General features: G+C 49.5%; 1 protein-coding gene across 2 annotated transcripts in view; it reads right to left on the bottom strand.

The window, feature by feature from the left end:
• Positions 1-3,657: 3,657 nt before the first annotated feature.
• OSBPL10 (oxysterol binding protein like 10) overlaps positions 3,658-20,182 on the bottom strand; it is a 281,519-nt gene continuing 264,994 nt past the window's right edge. For both annotated transcript variants that reach the window (XM_065885061.1, XM_065885062.1), the window contains 4 exons: positions 13,294-13,480; positions 9,961-10,143; positions 6,414-6,567; positions 3,658-3,702 (listed from right to left, as the gene is read on the bottom strand). In XM_065885061.1, the coding sequence (XP_065741133.1) occupies positions 3,658-3,702; positions 6,414-6,567; positions 9,961-10,143; positions 13,294-13,480 (569 nt within the window). The remainder of the gene's footprint in view (positions 3,703-6,413; positions 6,568-9,960; positions 10,144-13,293; positions 13,481-20,182) is intronic.

Raw genomic sequence — 20,182 nt, 5'->3', positions numbered from 1 at the left:
CAACCCACAGAATGGGAGAAAATAATCTGCAAATCATATATATATATATATGGAACTCCTACAACTCAACACATAAAGCAACCCAATTAGAAAATGTGCAAAGGACTTGAATAGACATTCTCCAAAGAAGATATACAAATGGCCAATAAACACATCACTAATCATTAGAGGAATGCAAATTAAAGCCACAATGAGATAGCTTTTCACACCCATTAGGATGATTGTTGTAAAAACAAACAAAAAAGAGAAAATAACAAGTGTTGGGGAGGATATGGAAAAAATCAAACCCTTGTGCATTGCTGGTGGGATTGCCAAATGGTGTACTCACTGTAGAAAACAGTATGGCAGGTCCTCAAAAAATTAAACATGGAATATTCATACAACACTATACACACACACACACACACACACACACAGCCCTGAAAGAATTAAAAGCAGGGACTCAGAGATACTTGCACTCCCATGCACACTGCAGCATTATTCACAATAGCCAAAAGATGGAAACCACCCAAATGTTCATCGACAGGTAAACAAAATGTGGTGTGTGTGTATGTGCGTGTGTGTGTGTATTCCTCTTAGAGGAAAACATAGGAAGAACACTCTTTGACATAAATCACAGCAAGATCTTTTTTGATCCACCTCCTAGAGTAATGGAAATAAAAATAAACAAATGGGACCTACTGAAACGTAAAAGCTTTTGCAAAGCAAAGGAAACTACAAACAAGACGACACCCTCAGAATGGGAAAAAATACTTACAAACGAATCAACGGATAACGGATTAATCTCCAAAATGTGTAAACAGCTCAGGCAGCTCAATATTAAAAAAACAAACAACCCAATCCAAAAATGGGCAGAAGACCTAAACAGACATTTCTCCAAAGAAGACATACAGATGGCCAAGAAGCACATGAAAAGCTGCTCAACATCACTATTAGAGAAATGCAAATCAAAACTACCATGAGGTATCACCTCCCACCAGTTAGAATGGGCATCATCAGAAAATCTACAAACAACAAATGCTGGAGAGGGTGTGGAGAAAAGGGAACCCTCTTGCACAGTTGGAGAGAATGTAAATTGATACAGCCACTATGGAGAACAGTATGGAGGTTCCTTAAAAACTAAAACTAGAACTACCATATGACCCAGCAATCCCACTACTGGGCATATACCCTGAGAAAACCATAATTCAAAAAGACGCATGTACCCCAATGTTCATTGCAGTACTATTTACAATAGCCAGGTCATGGAAGCAACGTAAATGCCCACTGACAGACGAATGGATAAAGATGTGGTACAAATATATGATGCAATATTTACAATATATACAATCAGCCATAAGAAGGAACGAAATTGGGTCATTTGTAGAGACGTGGATGGACCTAGAGACTGTCATACAGACTGAAGTAAGTCAGAAAGAGAAAAACAAATACCGTATATTAACGCATGTACGTGGAACCTAGAAAAATGGTAGAGTTGAACCAGTTTGCAGGGCAGAAATAGAGACACAGATGTAGAGAACAAACGTATGGACACCAAGGCGGGAAACTGGCGGTGTGTGTGTGTATGTGTGTGTGTGTGTGTGTGTGTGGTGAATTGGGAGATTGGGATTGACATATTATACACTAATATGTAGAAAATGGATAACTAATAAGAACCTGCTGTGTAAAAAGTAAATAAAATTAAAAAATTAAAAAAAAAAAAAAGCCAAGAAGATGATTACTCCAGGAGTCAAGACAGTGTTACCTCTGGGGTCCAGGAGCAGAATTTTGTCGGGGCACAATTAAGGTGGCTCTGAAGGTATGAACAGACAGGTCTCTTTCCCTAAGCAGTGGGTACATGGGTGTTTATAATTATTCTTGAACAGTATTATGTTTCGTGTACATCTTTTTTATATATTTCACAATTTTTAAAAAGGCAAAATGAACCCCCCCTCAAAAGAAAAATGTGAGCCTTCTCCATTTTTTACTACCCAGATGGTTTATACTCTGGTATAAGACTGGAAAATCTAAAAACACCACAGTGATTACTTTACGGTCTTCTCACTGAGGATTTTCTTCTCAAAATAGCACCTATTCCACTTTCCCTCTCAGAAATAAAATGGTTCCAAACACTTTACTCTCCTGGCTGTTTTAAGACGATGGACTAGAACAAGCCTACATTATGGTTTTGCCTGGTAAGTCACTTCTCTCAAAACAAGACTATTCACTAGATGTGACCTTATGACCTTGTCACAAAATATCCATACATGATGTTTTGATGAAAATATCATTGCTGTTCACATCAAATTAATACTAATCAATAAAATTTGAGTTCACTCAGAGCCACCAATTCCAACAGAACTTAGGAATCCCTAAAAATAAAATACAGACACACAGATAAGTATAGTATTTAATCGAAATATATTTGTCTAATATCTACAAAGTGTGAACAATTGGTCTTAAGAAAGCAGACAAAAGGCACAAAATTAGTATTACTACAGAGAAGCATTCATGCTACTGGATTGTATAAATATTCTCATTAGAGTGGCACAGTAAAAAATAAGCATTGAGCAAAGATCAAATACTTCATTTTCTCCTTGCTTTATTAAATTCTGGTCATGTCTTGACCTCATTTGTAAAGGCTGCAGACTGAAACTGAACTGAAACCATGAAACACTGACGCAGGCTTTATGGATGTTTTAATCACAGTGGTTTCCTTGCAGAATTCGGGTCAAACAAGAGGTGCACTTTAAAAAAAAATCCACAGGGTATTCTTTTCTCTTTCCCCAAACGAAATATAAGATTGAGGCTGTGGTGGTGCATGTTTGCAAACACTGCATGTTTGCAACGCGTGTATTTCATTTCTAAAGCCCTTTTTTTCAAGATAAAAGTAGTGCAGTCTCCATATGACTTTTTTCTACCATGAAAGAAGCAGCTTCTGAAAACTGTATGACTAGAGCTTTGAGCATGAGAAATTATCAGAAAGCTTCTGGGGCGAGGAGGTGGGAGGAACGTTCCAAGGTAGGCCTGGCTCTAGGCTCTCTCAGGGGTGCTCCATCCTGGAAGGCTCCAGCATAAACCTTTAACAGCTTCCTGCCCGCTCCCCATCCAGCAGGAAATGGCAGTTGATCTGTCTTACATATGGACAAACAAATGTTGACTTGCGAGGGGAATGGGAAGCACAGCGATTACTCTGAAATGACAGCCACCTTCTACCAGATGGACAGCAGTAGGGCCACGCCAGTTCACCTCTGTTTGAACAAGAGTTGTCAACTGGAGAATACTTTGTGAGTGCAAAAGTATTTGGCAAAGTGAAAAGTAGAAAACTTCAAACCTCGTTGATAAAAAGGAGCTCATAATTACCCACTTCAATATTGTTAAGTGCACTATTTACATGTGTAATAATATCCAGCAGACATAGCGCATGCGTGTGAACATACAGTGTGCCGAGAGCTTGCACACAGACGCGTGTGCACACGCATGCCCCAAATGGCTCTTGAATAAATTCAATCCCATAGTAGAGTCTGGGGGTGCATTTTTCACAGTACGTAATTTCCCTCTCAGGTACCATGTCTTGAATGCAAGAGGTCTCAGGGAATACCAGAAGAACCTTGATACTGTACCACTTTAATTCCTACAAAAACAGGACCGTTTCTGAAAGCTCTGCATCTCCACCCATTAGTGTGCCTTCCAAAGCGGATTGAAGTATACCCAGCCGTCACCCTGCAAGAGAGAGGAGGACACATCATTACGTGGAGACCTGTCGGCGAGACAAGGGGAGAAGCAAGGGTATCCCCTGCTGCGCTAGTACCACACAGGACCATGCAGTGCTGGTTACCATCTATCTGTTCAGGACCACCAACCTGTGTGCCGGCCTCTCCTGATGTCTCACAGCCAAGCCATGCTGGTGGTCTCACCACCCCTCCTCAGCCCGGCTGCTTTTTAGAGCCCATGGGATCTTCGTATCTGGCATTTTGGGAGGAAACCCCACAAAACGACCAAAGTAACGAGGGGGAGGGCTTTGTTGGTTTACATCAAGATTAGTTGGCCAAAAAAAAAAGGCCTTTGAAACAGGGGGACAGGAGAAAAAGGAGGGTAGTTGGACAAACGGACAGGGAAGAGAAAAGACAAGGGCCTGAATAGGAGGAATCTGCCCAAACCAGTGACTTTTACCACCCACCAGGCTGGAGGGGAGTGCCCAACAAAGGGCACACGCAAGGCCGCAGTCAAAAGACATCAGCACACACAGGAGGGAACACCAGTCAAATACCAGCGAGAAAAAGGCAAGAATCAAAATGGTATGCAATCTGGTGCTAGACTAGAGGGATGTACTGAATGGTAATCATGCTGATGCAGGGATGATTTCTATTCTTTAAATATCCTCAAGCCTCCTGTTATAAACAGACTGGCTTTTCTTACACCCTATGGGAGGAAAACGATGTTTTTTGGTTGTTGTCATTTTACTTTTTTTTTTTTTTTTTGCGGTATTTGGGCCTCTCACTGTTGTGGCCTCTCCCGTTGCTGAGCACAGGCTCCGGACGCGCAGGCTCAGTGGCCATGGCTCACGGGCCCAGCCGCTCTGCGGCACGTGGGATCTTCCCGGACCGGGGCACGAACCCGCGTCCCCTGCATCGGCAGGCGGACTCTCAACCACTGCGCCACCAGGGAAGCCCCATTTTACTTTTTACTGTGCAACTTTCCACAGAAGCCGGTCAACCTAGTTGTCTCAGAGAGACCAGATCTGGCAGAAGGATCCCTGGGGGATTCTGTGATGGTTAATTTTACGTGTTGACTGGCTCTGGATTAAACATTGTTTCTGAGCACAGGGGAGGGGGCGGTGCTTCCAGATGAGGGTAGCATTTGAATTGGTGGGTAGAGTAATGGAGATATCCCACCCCCATGAGGTGCCCAGGGCCTGAATGGAACAAAAGGTGGAGGAAGCAGGAACTGGCCCTTTCTTTCCTGCCTCACTCATCCTGACTTCTGCCCTCAGCTGGGATTCACACTATCAGCTCCCCTGGGTCTCAGGCCTTTGGACTGAATCATACCACTGGCTTTCCTGCGGTTCCACCTCACAAACCACAGATCCCACGGCTTTTCAGCCTCCACGATCTCATAATAAATCTATTTAAATTTCTATCTTCTGTTGGTTCTGTGCTGTTTCTCTGGAGAACCCTGACTAATACAGAGTCACCTCCCCTGGGCAAGGCCTCCAAACAGAGATACACTCAGAGTCTCCCCAAGAAGGCTTCCTGTCTGAACCAGCATCTGACCTTGACATCTGTGCTCAGCCCACGGCCCTAGTTCCCGCCTCTAGGAGACACGTGGCTGCTTCCTGCTCCAGACCAGAAGCCCACCTCAAGGTCACTAACTCTCCCAGCAGACCTCCAGCTCCAGAGAGCCATCCTTCCAAGGAGCAGAAGTCAGACACCAGCAGTGCCTAGGCAAGGAAAGCCCAGACAGACTTCAATTGGCCCTTAGTGTTTAAATTTTTAAAAATTCCTTGACACCAGGTGAATATCAGATCTCATAAAAATTCTGATTTCTGGCTTCTTTTGAAGAACTGGGCCATCAGCCTGTGACGGCCTGGAGGTCAGTGGCATCCACCCTTTCAGATACAGACCCTGGGTCTGCCCTGCCCTCACCGGCCTGTTTCTCTCATTGATGCTGCCAGGCTCCTGACCAGCCTGCCTTAGAAATTGTGGCTCTGGGCTTCCCTGGTGGCGCAGTGGTTAGAAGTCCGCCTGCCGATGCAGGGGACATGGGTTCATGCCCTGGTCCGGGAAGATCCCACATGCCGCAGAGCGGCTGGGCCCGTGAGCCATGGCCGCTGAGCCTGCGCGTCCGGAGCCTGTGCTCCGCAACGGGAGAGGCCACAGCAGTGAGAGGCCCGCGTACCGCAAAAAAAAAAAAAAAAAAAATTGTGTCTCCTACACCTTTGTCATTTCCAATTCTGTTCTCAGAATGCTGCCCGGCTGTGCCACAAACAACTGGGCACAGGGTGCCTTGTCCAGTCAGGGGGTGAGGGGCGTGTGTGGGGGCGTCCCCTTCCAACACCACTTCCAGCAGCAGCGCCGGGACGCAGACCCCCGCGGGCCTCCCCGGCACGTCCATCCCCCATTGGGCCCCTGGGAGGCAAAGCTCTGAAAGGGTGCTGTCATGGAGAAGGTTCCAACCCACCCAGGTGTGGAGCTGGGCTGGGAGGGGCTTCCCGACCAATCCGCTACTGAAGGCAGAGTAGCAGGGCCGTGGTCTTTGTGAGGCAGGATGCCTCCACAGCCGCAGCCCCGCTCCGTGCCTCCCCGCGGGCGGTGCGCCTCCCTGATGGGGGAGCCACGGCCACCATGCCCAGACCTCCCAGGCCCCCCCACCCGTCCGGCGGCCGCGATAGGGGACAGCCCGTCCTCCCCGCCCAGGGCGCCCGGTAGGGTTACCTCCTGGATGAAGTACTTGGGCCGCCAGGGAGTGCGGAGGTTCTCCCGCTTCCGCTCCTCTGTGCGCTGCTTCTCCTCCAGCCGCCGCTTTTGCTCGGTGGCAGCGTCGATGTCCCCCAGCCGCAAGCATCGGGTCACCTCCCGCCAGAGGTTCCTGGGGGCGGGGGTCATTGGGGACAGGAAACAGACAGGGCCAGCAGCCTGACGCTGCGGTCCTGGGCGAGGAAGGGCCCCAGCCGCGGATGCTGGGCTGCGGGGCGGGAGGGGGTGAGCAGCTCACTCCACAGGCCCAGGGCCCCACCTGCACCCAGATCTGAATCCCCTCTCCCCTCCCGGGCTCTGAGCGTCTAGACCAATCTAGGGAAGACTGGAGCAATCAAACTGCTCCTACAGACAAAATCTACAGCAGACCCTGCCACGGGGCATTCACCACATTCCTAAACATTTTACATATGGATTAACTCATCTCATCAACACAACACCCCAGGGATATAGATGCGATACTATCACCCCATTGTAAAGGGGAGAAAACATCCACATAAGGTGAAGTGACCGGCCCGAGGTCAGCAGGCTGATGGATGTGAACAGTGGCTGCTCTCCTACCGGGAGCCCCGTATTAGGAGTTACAGACCCTGGGGGATCCGTCACCTTCCCGTGTCTACACGCAAAGTTAGACACATTCATTCATTCACTCACTCACTCCTTCATTCACTGGAGAAGGCGGCAGCTTCCCTCCTCAGGAAGCCGGGGTGCCCCCTCCAGTCCCACTCTGTGCTGGAGGGAGGGGACCAGCACTGAGGTGAAGGGGGTGTCGACACTTCCTCACTTCGGCACATCAGGACCAGTCAGTATTCTGCACAAGGGAACCAGGCTTTGGGGGCATGATGTCTCTGCAGCTGGGGCCGAGCAGAAGCTCCCCGTTAGATCCTGGGCCAGGAGCCCGCAGGGGAGTGGCCAGTGCATCCAGGACAGCAGCCCTCCTGGGGGACCCGAGCCCAGGAACCGATGGGGCCCGGGCTCTGGCTGCAAGGCCAGCCTGCCCACCGCCACCCAGCACCCCACCATGCAGAGGGTACAGTGGCACCCTGGCTCCGAACTTACACAGGAGAAACCTCTGGAAGGTGGGAGAAAGCCAGGTCCTACCAGCCTCACAGCCCTTGCTCTTTCTACCACTCCCTGACAGCTGACTTAAGAGGGGAAAAGATGGCCTAAAACAGGAAAGGAAGGTGGCGAAGGGGACAGGGAGGGCTGGGTGCCTGGTCAAATCAGTCTTTTCCATCACCTGAACCCTCAACACACACCTGGCTCTGAGGGAAGGACTGGGTGCCCGGACATCCAGGGTCGGGGTGCTCTCAGGGCAGGACCTCCCCTGATAAGGCCCATCATAAAATAGTGGCCCCAAATTTAGAGGGTAGAGAGCCCCAGGGACTGCAGATGGGGTGGTGAGCAAAGAGCCGGCCCACAGGTCAATGGCTATGCCCAGATACCCACCAAGAACCCCCTGGAGGGGCTCTGCTTCCGAAGGCTCTGAACTTCAGGACAAAGGGAAAGGCAGAAAAGCCTCCAGGGAGGAGAGGGTGGGGGCAAGTCGGCAAGAAAAGCTAAAAGGAAGCCCAGGGGAGCCATTGCTAGAAGCGGAGGTCCCGGTGGCCAAGGGCCAGGTGATGGCTGGGCCGGGTGTGGCCAGCATTGCCGTGGGGAGGGCTCCAGCCCGAGCAGGATGCCTGCGCGGGCCGGGCTCTGAGCATCGCAAGCACATTGACAGCAGTGGGCCGATGTAAGAGCAGCTTCACTCTCTCCTTAATGGGGCAGGGGTTCCCCTCCACAGGGGCTGGTGGGGGCCGGGCCACTGTGGGGCTGAGACCACTAGGCGGGCCCTCCTTCGCCTCCTCAGGTGAGGCCTGGCACAGGTGGCTGGGCTCAGGTGCTCTGAGTGGCAGGCGCTACACCTCAAGGCCATTCCCGCCTCGGAGAACAAGGTGGGCTGCTGGGTTTGTCAACAGCCCAGGTCCAGGTTCCAGTAAAGTCCACGTATGCGAGACGAGAAGAGGCGATACGCCCCTCTCTCTGGTTGCAGACTCCATCCTCCATCCATTCCACTCCCAGCAAGGCTTAATGAGGAGCAGCTAACCTACTCAACAGTCTTGGAATAACAGCTCAAAGGAATCATAGTTCTGTTGTCAACAGCCATACCAGAAACAAGCGGTGCTGTGACAGCAACCACAGGGCTCCTGATTCTGGGGAGGTGTCGTCAGAGGCCAGGGGAGGGATTCCTTCCTTCACAGCCCAAAGGGCTGGGTTCACGCCCTCCATTTGGACTCAGAGAAGGTTACACTCTGATCAACAAGAACGAGTGGACTAATCCTACCACAAAGCCAAGTTTCCAGGACACTGCAGCCCTCTTTCTATTAAACTCGTTGATAATGTATGATTTATACACACTGGTATCCCTGCTTTGTTTCCACATAAAAAGCACCTTTCCAATTTCGTTACAAACTCTTCCTGTAATGGCAAACCCTTTCAAAGAATCATCTGTAATTTCACTTTAACCCTATATCCTCTTTCGACAGAGCAGCATGCTTTTAGATAAGAGCGGGGCCAGCAAACATTCTCTGTAAAGGGCCAGAGACTAAAAGTTTTAGGCTCTACAGGCCATTTGGTCTTGGTCGCAACTGTTTCACTGCTATTGTAGCCAGAGGGCAGCCACAAACAAGATACAAACAAATGGACGCAGCTGTGTTCCTGTAAAAATTTACAAAAATCAGCCAGAGATGTGATCTGGCCCATGGGCCGTAGCTGGCTGACCTCCTGGATTAAAAAATTAAATGGCATATTTCCAGAAGATTCTGCTTCTGTACCTGCATAAACATCACTTTAAGTGGCTTGCGGGATATTCACATGATAGAATGAATTCACCATAATTCACTTAACTGTTTTCCAATTGTTGCACGGTTAGATGGTTTCTTTTTCTTACTTTTTAGTTTTTTTTTTAAATACCCAAATTTCATATTTAAAACCTTTTGTGAATTGAAGAATTTTCCCTTAGATGAGATTCCCAGAAATGGACTACAAGAGGTGAACTCACAAATTTAAAGCTACTGATCCACGCAGCTAACCTGCACGACACCTTCCTACTGGAAGCACAGGGCATAGAGTGTTAATTTTATCACAGCCTTGCAGGCACTGCATTTTTTTGAATTATGTTGCTAATCTGGTAAGAAAAAAAAAAGTATCTCATTGCTTTGCCGCACAGCTCTTTGATTACTAGCATTCCTCTGTATTTAACTTTGCAATTAAGTAACAGACCCACAGAGTTGACAAACTCTTTTAGGACAGGCATTAAAGTCTGGGTGGGCTGTTTTCACACTCCACCCCATGACTGCAGAGCAACTAAACAAAGGATCTACACCTAAGTGACACACAGAGGACAATTCAAGTTTCCAAAGGAATGATTCCTGGCCCCTTTGCATTGGGCTTCCTCTCTGCCCCTTGGGTCAAGTGCTGAGGACAACAAAGCTTGGAGAGGAGCACATGGCCTGGTCCCCACCTGGACTCCATGGGGCCCTGCTTCTCCAGGGGTCGGATCTTCTTGGGGTACACTGGCAGCATGGTCGTGTCAATGACCTTGGTCTCCCCGTTGTTGTAGGTGAACTCTAGGGTCCCATTCCACTCCCCGTGGGCTTTGCACACAATGGTGTTGGTCGGGTTGTGCTTCACTTCTGCTGTGACCCTGAATTAATGAAGCATTGAATAAACACGCTTTGCAAGGTTATTAGAACAGAGACCGACTTCAAAAGGCATCCTCACATGTAGACATTTTTTTTATGGGGTTGCTTTTTGCTCAAAGATTAGCTCTTAAAATGTGATCTAATATCCTTGAGCAGAATAAAGAAAGCATCAGTGGGAAAACAGGTAGGATCTGAATAAAGTCTGTAAATTAGCTCATAGGAATGCAGCAATGTTAATTTCTTAGTTTTTTTTCAATTGAAGTATAGTTAATTTACAATGTTGTGTTAGTTTCAAGTATACAGCAAAGTGATTCAGTTACACACACACACACACACACACACACACACACACTTTTTCAGATTCTTTTCCCTTATAGGTTATTACAAGATATTGAACATAGTTCCCTGTGCTATACAGTAGGTCCTTGTTGTTTACCTATTTTATATATAGTAGTGTATATATGTCCATCCCAAAGTCCTAATTTATCCCCCCAATTTCTTAGTTTGTTTTCAATATTTTATTGATTTTTGACAATAAATTAGATAGGTGGCTGAAAATTATACATGTTTTACACTATATTGTATACACTATATACTGTGATTTGTTTAGTTGAATTTCATCAATTTCTTAGTTTTGATAAAAATGCCAAGGTTTTATAAGATGTTATTATTGGGGTGGAAATCACAAAACTCAGTAAAAACAAAATATAAATATCAATTAAGTGTATCTGGTCTACTGTGTCATTTAAAGTAGAACTAACTACCATATGACCCAGCCATCCCACTACTGGGCATATACCCTGAGAAAACCATAATTTAAAAAGACACATGGACCCCAATGTTCACTGCAGCACTATTTACAATGGCCAGGACATGAAAGCAACCTTAGTGTCCATCGACAGATGAATGGATAAAGAAGATGTGGCACATATATATAATGGAATATTAGCCATAAAAAGAAATGAAATTGGGTCATTTGTAGAGACGTGGATGGACCTAGAGACTGTCATACCGAGTGAAGTCAGTCAGAAAGAGAAGAACAAATATCGTATATTAACGCATATATGTGGAATCTAGAAAAATGGTATAGATGAATCTATTTGCAGGGCAGGAATAGAAAAGGCAGATATAGGGAACGGATGTGTGGACACGGGATGCAGGGAGCAAAGGGGAGGGTGGGATGAATTGGGAGGTTAGGTTTGACATAAATACACTACAACATTGTAAAGTAGATAGTGGGAAGCTGCTGTATAGCACAGGGAGCTCAGTGCAGTGCTATGCGATGGCCTAGATGGGGGGAGGGGGGAGGGGAGGGGGGAGGGGGGAGGGGGGAGGGGAGGGGGGAGGGGGAGGGGAGGGGGAGGGGGAGGGGGGAGGGGGTCCAAGAGGGAGGGGATATATGTATACATATAGCTGAGTCACTTCACTGTATAGCAGAAACTAACACAAGATTCTAAAGCAATTATACTCCAATAACAAATATATATAAAACTTTAGGGCTTCCCTGGTGGCATAGTGGTTGAGAGTCCGCCTGTCAATGCAGGGGACACGGGTTCGTGCCCCGGTCCAGGAGGATCCCCCATGCCGCGGAGCAGCTGGGCCCGTGAGCCATGGCCGCTGAGCCTGCGCATCCGGAGCCTGTGCTCCGCAACAGGAGAGGCCACAACAGTGAGAGGCCTGTGTGCCGCAAAATATAAATATATATATATATATATATATATACACACACATATATAAAACTTAAAAAATATATATATATATACCCTTCTCCTCCCTCAAATAGCAACTAACAGTGTACATTTCAACCACCAAAAGAGTGTGAGAGTCTAGGGGGGAACTTTTCAATCACTAAACAAGGTCGAACCCCTCCAGCCTGGCTTCACAAGGGCCCCTGGTGGAGATGTGTGGCCCTTTGCCTCACCCACCCGGCCCGGGGGCTCCGGGTGTCAGCTCTGGGTGAAAGCAGAGCCCACCTCCCTCTCCCCAGGAGCCTGCTGCAGGCAGAGTAACACAGCAGAAACAGGAGATGGAGGAGCCCAGGGCCTCTTTTTCTTTTTTTGGTGTGGGGGGGGCTCTCACTGCTGCGACCTCTCCTGTTGCGGAGCACAGGCTCCGGAAGCACAGGCTCAGCCGCCATGGCTCACGGGCCCAGCCGCTCCGCAGCATGTGGGATCTTCCCGGACCGGGGCATGAACCCGTGTCCCTTGCATCGGCAGGCGGACCCCCAACCACTGCGCCACCAGGGAAGCCCCGGTTCCTCTTTTGCTAATGGCGAAGCTCGGGATGAATTTGGTATTTTCAAACCTAGGTCTGGAATTTTTCTCCCTGAGCCTGAACACCACCGGGAGCCCAGGCGGCATCAGGAATCCTCCCAACGGCACACAGCGGAAGGGTATCCGTGCTGTGCTGGTAACGCTTTAACAACGGGCTTGCCAGGAGGGAAAACGCCTGGTTTACAGCTTTTGCCAGTTTCTGTGCTGCCCCACCCACAGCGGATCTCAAGCTACCACTGGGGCATGAGGGGCCGTGGAGCTGGGGAGAAACGCGCATAATCAGCTCTTGGGGGCTGGTATGTTTGGCTCCAAAACGGCCACTGAAGGTGCCTACTTTCCAGGGGACACTCCAGCACCCCACATGAACACCATCCGGAAAAGCTTTCCAAGAAAATGGTCAAAGATGGGGGCTTGCTTATTATCCAGTGATCTGCTCCAAAGGGGGAAATTTATAACTAGAGCCATAAAAACGAGGTGATGCTCCCCTCAAACAGCGGGCCTCTCCTTCTGTTTCTTAGGACTGCTTCCCAGCTTCCAAAAGGAGAGAAACGGTCCTGCTCTCATAGATGCAGGATTCGGGATGTTGCATGGAGCTCACAGAAAAACTGCATCAGTGCAGGTCAGGCCTCCGGCCTTGGAAGCGAGAGGTTACGATAACGCCAGAAGCCCTTTGTTCTCTGGGGCAAGTTCCGCCAACACATCACCAGACTGGGGTTGGGTTCAAGACGCCGCCGGTGAGACATGTCATCTGAAACAGATCTGTTAAATTGATCTTGATTTTTCAACTCATCCCACGGCTGGAACCCAGTCTTCTGATGCAGACAAGAAACCTGGGGCATCGTGTTCGGACAGAGACGGAGTCTCCCTGGCCCCTCCTACCTGTGTACCTTCCCCCCGTAGAAAGGCTTTGTGTGGAAGATCACTGTCGCTGAGTACCCAGTCTTGGCGCAGGTGATGCTGACTTTTCCTCCGAGCTCCACCCAAGGGATGGTGAGGATGGACCGGGCGTAGGCACTGGGCAGGGTGAACACATACTCCTCCCCGTGCTCCAGGAGCCGCAGCACACCTGAGGAAGACAGGAGGGAAGGGTTAGGCTCGCACACAAGGAAAGCGCAGCTGGTGAAACCGAGGAGGACCCTGAGGGGCTCCAGGGCATGGAGGCCTTTTTGTCTTCCGTTTCTTGTAGCCTCCATGACCTTCCCTGAGTTCCAAAGGGCAGATTGCAACAGTTGCTAATCAAGGGAGGCACAGCCAAGAAACCACCGAAGGCAAAAGATTAAAGGAACAGAGAAGCTCATCAAGATTAGGAGACCTGGGCTTCCCTGGTGGCGAAGTGGTTGAGAGTCTGCCTGCCGATGCAGGGGACACGGGTTCGTGCCCCGGTCCGGGAAGATCCCACATGCCGCGGAGCAGCTAGGCCCGTGAGCCATGGCGGCTGAGCCTGTGTGTCCGGAGCCTGTGCTCCGCAACGGGAGAGGCCACAGCAGTGAGAGGCCCCTCGTACCACGGAGACCTAATAGCACCTGAGACCCTGCACACACCCTAATCTTGTCAGCAACCCCACCCTTGAACCATTGCTATAAAACTCCTCATCAAATCCTCCCCAATTGGGACACACAGTTTTCGAGGGCAGGAGCCCGCTGTGTCCCCCTTTGCCTGGCAAAGCAATAAAGCTGTCCTTTTCTACTTCACCCAAAACTATGTCTCCGAGATTCAATTCAGCACCAGTGCACAGAGAAGCTGAGCTTTGGGCATCACTGGGGACCAGAAGATGCAAAGATGAGAAACCAAACACACTCCTGCAACAGACGTCACGCCTCCCACCTCCGCAAAGGCCGGCCACCCATGTGCCATTTATCTATTTGCTGCATCTCCACTGCATCAGAGATGCTGAGAACACATGGTGAGCAAGACAGACCCGCTCTCTGCCCTCAAGGAGCCAAAGAGAAAGGTGGGCGTGAATGAAGCACTTGCAAACACAAAACTGTGACTGTGATGGGGTGGGAGGGGGAGGTGCCCCGGGCCTCCAGCAGCAGGGGCTGAGCTGGGAGGGGAGGCTTCCCGGTGGAAGGGACACTCGAGCTGGGTAAGAGTTGAGTTGGGGAAGAGGGGAGGGAAAGTAGAAGCAGGGGGAGGCATGTGCAAAGGCCCTGTGGTGGGAATGAGCCGGGTGAGCACGGGGGTCTGAGAAAAGGGCCCCAGGGAAGAAAGGGAAGTGGTGGGTATAGGTATGGAGGCTGCCCAGGTCTACAGGGGCCAGGCCTCATCTTTAAACTTCGAAAAAGCCTGTTAAGGAGTTCTGCCTTTATCCTGAGAGCAGCAGAGACAACCTCAAAGGTTTTTAGGAAGTTACAAAGCAAGAGTACACAGCTGCTGTCACCACCGGGGGGGCACCCACCCCTTGATCAGAGGTTCTCCAGGCTGGGAGCCAAGTACTAGTCTCGGAGAGATCTGATCCTCTTGAAACAATGCAAAATGACGTGGGCTTGTCTCTTTTTCTAGGGAAAGGAATCACAGTTTTGAACAAGTTCTCAAAGGCTGCCGTGAACTACCCCGACAGGCGCCATCTCCTGGGGCTGCTGTACAGCTGGTGCACTGACAGCTAGCCCCTGCTCTGGCTTGTCCGGTCGGGCACCCACAGGACCCCCTCTGCTGAGGGCAGCACCTCCTGGGCTGGCAGAGGCCTGGGAACCAACATGCCTGGCTCACTGAGGTTTGCTCTGTGTGAGGGGCCTTCTTGGCCTCCCACCCCGCAGTGGGGCTTCGCTCCCTGTAGAAAAGCCCTCCCAGCTCTATTCCTGCCCACTCTGGGCCTGCATTGGTCAAGTGCAGCAAGAGCCTCAGGAAGGTCAGTTCTGTCCTTCGGCCAGAACTATGTGACTGGAGGTGTTAGTGATGTCCCCTCCCTGGGCCCCTGGTTCCTCCACTGGAAAGAGCGAGGAGGGGGCTCCATGTGCCCTGGGGGACCCTTCCTGGCCACCCAGCACTTCCAGGGGCTTCACGTGCAGTGTCTTCTGTGAGCTTCACAGCTACTCAAGGCAGCATTAATTATTATCATTTTTTAAATAAGGAGGTGGAAACGGAAACTCAGGGGGTTAAGTAATTTGACTGGTCGGTACTTCTCTCTGAGACTAGATAAGCCTGTCAATCAACAGAGCTAGATTACTCAGCCCTAAAAAAGAATGAAATAATGCCATTTTCAGCAACAGGGATGGACCTAGAGTTGATCATACTGAGTGAAGTCAGTCAGATAAAGACAAATATCATATGATATCACTTATATGTGGAACCTAAAATATGACACAAATGAACTTATCTATGAAACAGATTCACAGACATAGAGAACAGACCTGTGGTTGCCAAGGAGGAGGGGGGTTGGGAGAGGGATGGAGTGGGAGTTTGGGATTAGCAGATGCAAACTATTATACATAGGATGGATAAACAACAAGGTCCTACTGTATAGCACGGGGAACTCTATTCAACATCCTGTAATAAACCATAACGGAAAAGAATATGGAAAAGAATGTATATCTACACACACACACACACACACACATGCACACACACATCTACTTATAACTGAGTCACTTTGTTGTATAGCAGAAATTAACACAACACTGTAAATCAGCTACACTTCAATAAAATTAAAATAAATTAAAAAAAATCAATCAATCAACAGAGCTAGAATCTGCCCAGCAGAGAGACAGTGTATGTGTGTGTGTCCCTTTCAGCCCTGGGGAGCTCTCCAGGAGAGTCTGAGGAGAGGGGACTAAAGGTACAAAGGGATCAAGAATGCTGAGTTTCCAAAGTCAATATGAAGATGTACTCAGGAGTCACTCAATTTACCCTGAAAAACTCCTTGCATCGCCCATGAGCCACAGTTTTTGGAATAAACCAGGCTTGTCCAGAACCCGCAACCTCACCCCCAGGTAAGTCCAGCAAAGTTACACCTGCTGACCCACAGACACAGGGGGCCGGTGTGGAAACCCCAGGGGACGGGCCCATGTGCGTCTGGGGGTCGTGACCTCCCCCAGGGAGGCAGGATACTCACACATGGGCACAGGCAGGAGACAAGACACCCCCACCCCGAGAAAAAGCAGACTCAGGTCACTCACAATCGCGTGGGCAGGACTAAGGGGCAGAGATCGCAGCAACATTTACATCTCTCTCCTTAACCAGGAAGAGAATTGAATACATGTAACATAAATGCACAGACAGCACGGCTCCACTACACCAAATACACTGAATATCAGAGCACACTGACTTCTCCCCACCTCCCCACTCGCCAGAGCTCCCAATGAAATTACACCATCTTTCCCAAAGCCAAGCCTTGGGCCACCGAACACCCTCCCTCTGTCACTTATCCCTCCCCGCAGTTCAGGGGGCAGAGCTGCCCCAGGTGACTGCTGAGGCCCTGTCCTGTGATGCACAAGGGTGGACCTGTGTCTGCAAGGAGGATTCGACACCAATGTGTCGCTTCTTACAGCTTGTGCTCAGGACCCTGGAGGAAGAATGGCCAGGCCTGGTACACTTTTTGTTTCCAAGCGTACTTTGTGTCTTTCCTAGAATTAGGCTGCTAAGAAGAGAGCGAAGCAGGTGGTAAAGTTCACGCCGAATAGGTCTGACACCAACAGTCAAGAGGAACCGGAAGTGGAAGTTGGAAAGAGAGAGGCTCCAGCAGACTCCCCACCCACCCCTCCGCCCCAGTTCTACTCGCAAGCCTCTGGTTCCCTGAGTGCCAGCCGCATCCTCATAGCCTCAGGGCCTGTGGCAGCGGGAGGGGCCCTGAGACCCTGAGGAGGAGGCTGCCGGTCCCTCTGTCACCTGCCTTCAAGGGCGCAGAGAAGGCAGCTCTTTGTCCCCCATCTTTACCCTCCATGCTGATGGACTGTGTGGCAGTAAAGTCCTCCCAGTGGCACAAATGTCCCCTGACAGCACTGCCCCACCCCCGATGTCTACGATGTCCCCCTCTGTTGTCAGCCTTTCCAGCCTTTGACCTGCCGTACTTTGGGGACCCCCACCCATTTGCACATCCTGTGGTGGCCTCTCTCAGCGGGCCAGGACCACGTGACAGCCACGGGCGCCACGTGCTGAGTCTTCCTGGTCTCATTCACGAATATAAACTTGGTGAGGTAGGATCATGCCACTGATATTTTCTTTAGAACATACTTACCTGGAGCATACGCCACCATTTTTTAAAAGCCCTAGATGAGATCTTAGAGGATCATTCCAACTCCTCCGTCCCTCGCCAGCCTGGTGACCTTAAGTTCTCTGCCCCTCAGCTGCCTCATCCGTGATGCAGGGATAATGGTACCCGCACCTCACGGGGCTGTAAAAAAGGCAACACTGAATCTCAGCTAAGGGCACGCAGCCTGCTACACCGCTGGAATCCTGATCACACCCCCATCTCTTGGCAGGTGAATTCTCAGCAGTGGTACTTCCACTTGGGAACAAGGAAGAAATCACAAAACCTGCTGACGGCTGATGCACATGGGGGATCCCTCCTCCCCCTCATCTTCAGAAAAACCTCTTCCAAACCAAGGTGAAACTTCCCGCAAGTCCACAGAAATCAGAAAAGTGAGCCCCAGAGCAAGGCTGGTTTAAAGCACTGGCAAGACCACACTCCCAGGCTCTTTTTCTGAAAATCCATAAACGTGCACTCACTCGTTAAATCACCGGTAATTATGCCTTCCCAGGACTCTTTTTTCAGGATTGCATACAAAAATCTGTCCCTAATAATGAATAAAAGACTATATTAAAACTAGACTTGCAAACGGGCTCACAAATGAAAGCTCCTTTTTAATTAGCCTAGGAGCTGAGAGAAGCTGAAAAACACTGAATAATCCATCTTTCCGGGACATAGCTAGTCCTCATGCTGGGAGATTTTTGCTTTAAATCCCACAAATTGATTTATCAATAAACGTAAGGCCAAGCATTAAGATTTTCAAACTGATAAATTTAAAATAACTCTGAGGAACCAAAATATTCCGACAGGGCGTTGACTCTGGAAAGAAAGCACAGAATCACGGAAAGCAGCTCCGGGGAACTGGTCTTCAGGGCCCACAGTGCCGGCATTCATGGGCAAACGGGTCCCTGCCTGTCCCCACAGACCCATTTCAGAGGCTGTGCCATTTACTGGGCGCTGGTCTGGAGTTCTGGTGGGGAGGGGTTTCAAGAGAAGCTGGATGAGCTGTGTCCCAAGCGGTGAGGGTGGGTACCAAGCAGAGGCGCCTCTGCTTCCATCCACGGATGGATGTCATCTTGGGGGTGGCTCAACAGTGTCACGTTTAGGGACTTTCAGTGTCAGGGCTGAGGGACCATTCGGGGGAGGTCTCTGAGCTACAACCTCGGGGAATTCAAGGCATAATGAAGCACTTGATAATGGCATTTTACCATAGCCAAATAGGCCACAGACATAGGGCAATAATTTAAAATGTAAGCCCATGTATTTACATACAAAATTTCAAGTGGACCCATCTAATGTTTAAAATGAAGGGTTGGAGGGACTTCTCTGTCAGTCCAGTGGTTAAGACTCATCGCTTCCAATGCAGGGGGCGCGGGTTTGATCCCTGGCTGGGAAATTAAGATCCTACAAGCTGCACAGCAGCCAAAAGTTAAAAAAAAAAAAAAAGAAAAGAAAAATGAAAGGTGGGAAAAAAATGTCACTTCATGCCCTATCAACAAATGCATGGAAGGTGCTGGATCAGTGCAGGGAATGGAGTGAGGAACGAAAAACAACCCACCTCCCCCACCCGCCCTCCCCATAACCCACACCCCAAAGGAGCCCTGAGGACAGGAACCAGAACCCTTGGCTTTGAAGTCTGGAGATTCTTAGAAGCATTCTGTGTGAAAAATCAGAAAAATTGTGTGTTACAGAGCTCACATTTAATTAGTATGAAAGAAAGGGGGACGTAGCTACTGAAAGGACTGAGACAAACTTAAAGCCTCACAAGAATGAGAGACGGTCCCCTGACCCTCTCCAGGCCCGTCGACAGCAGGAATACATGGGGGTAGGGGGTGGCCAGGAAGGGGCCTTCCACAATCTCTCTCCAGAATCTTCCTTCTGCTTTCTTCACTGAGAAGTTCTAAGTAGAACTTTCAAGCAGAGAGAAGAAGTGAGGGCAGCAAATACCAGCTCTGCTCCAGGGATGCTACGGCCGAGGGTCTCAGCAGAGGGTGTTACGTGGTGTCCCACACACGCACAGCCTGAAGAGTTTGTCCAGCGCTGTGCAGAGTGAAGGAAGGCTGCAACCCCTACCGGCTGCCTGGAAGGAACAGGGCAGTCGAGATCCCGAACATCAGAGGCCGACCCTTCACGCGACACTGACACGAAGTCTCCAGGCTTTACATGACAAGCTTTAACCTCAGCCGGGACCTCACCCAGAACTCTGGCCTGTAGAGACACTTCTTGCTCAAGCCCCCCTCTCAAATGTCTAAACCCCAACACAACCTAACTGGGCTCCTGTGCTCTCTCTCCAAACGAATCCCCCCTTGAGTCTTCCCCACCTTAGTTAATGGCTATTCCATCCTTCTAGTTGCTCAGGTCAAAAGCCTGGTATCACCTTGCTCTCATACCTCACATCCAATCCAGATGTGTCCGATGAGGGGTTAATATCCAAAATATACAAAGAACGCGTACAACTCAACATCAAACAAAACCAGACAGCCCGATTGAAAAATAGGCAGAGGACCTGAATAGACATTTTTCCAAAGCAGACATACAGATGGCCAAGAGGCACATGAAAAGATGCTCGACGTCACGAATCAT

The sequence above is a fragment of the Phocoena phocoena genome, chromosome 10, assembly GCF_963924675.1.
Source record: "Phocoena phocoena chromosome 10, mPhoPho1.1, whole genome shotgun sequence".
Classification (NCBI taxonomy): Eukaryota; Metazoa; Chordata; class Mammalia; order Artiodactyla; family Phocoenidae; genus Phocoena; species Phocoena phocoena.
This window is presented reverse-complemented; position numbering and strand designations above follow the sequence as displayed.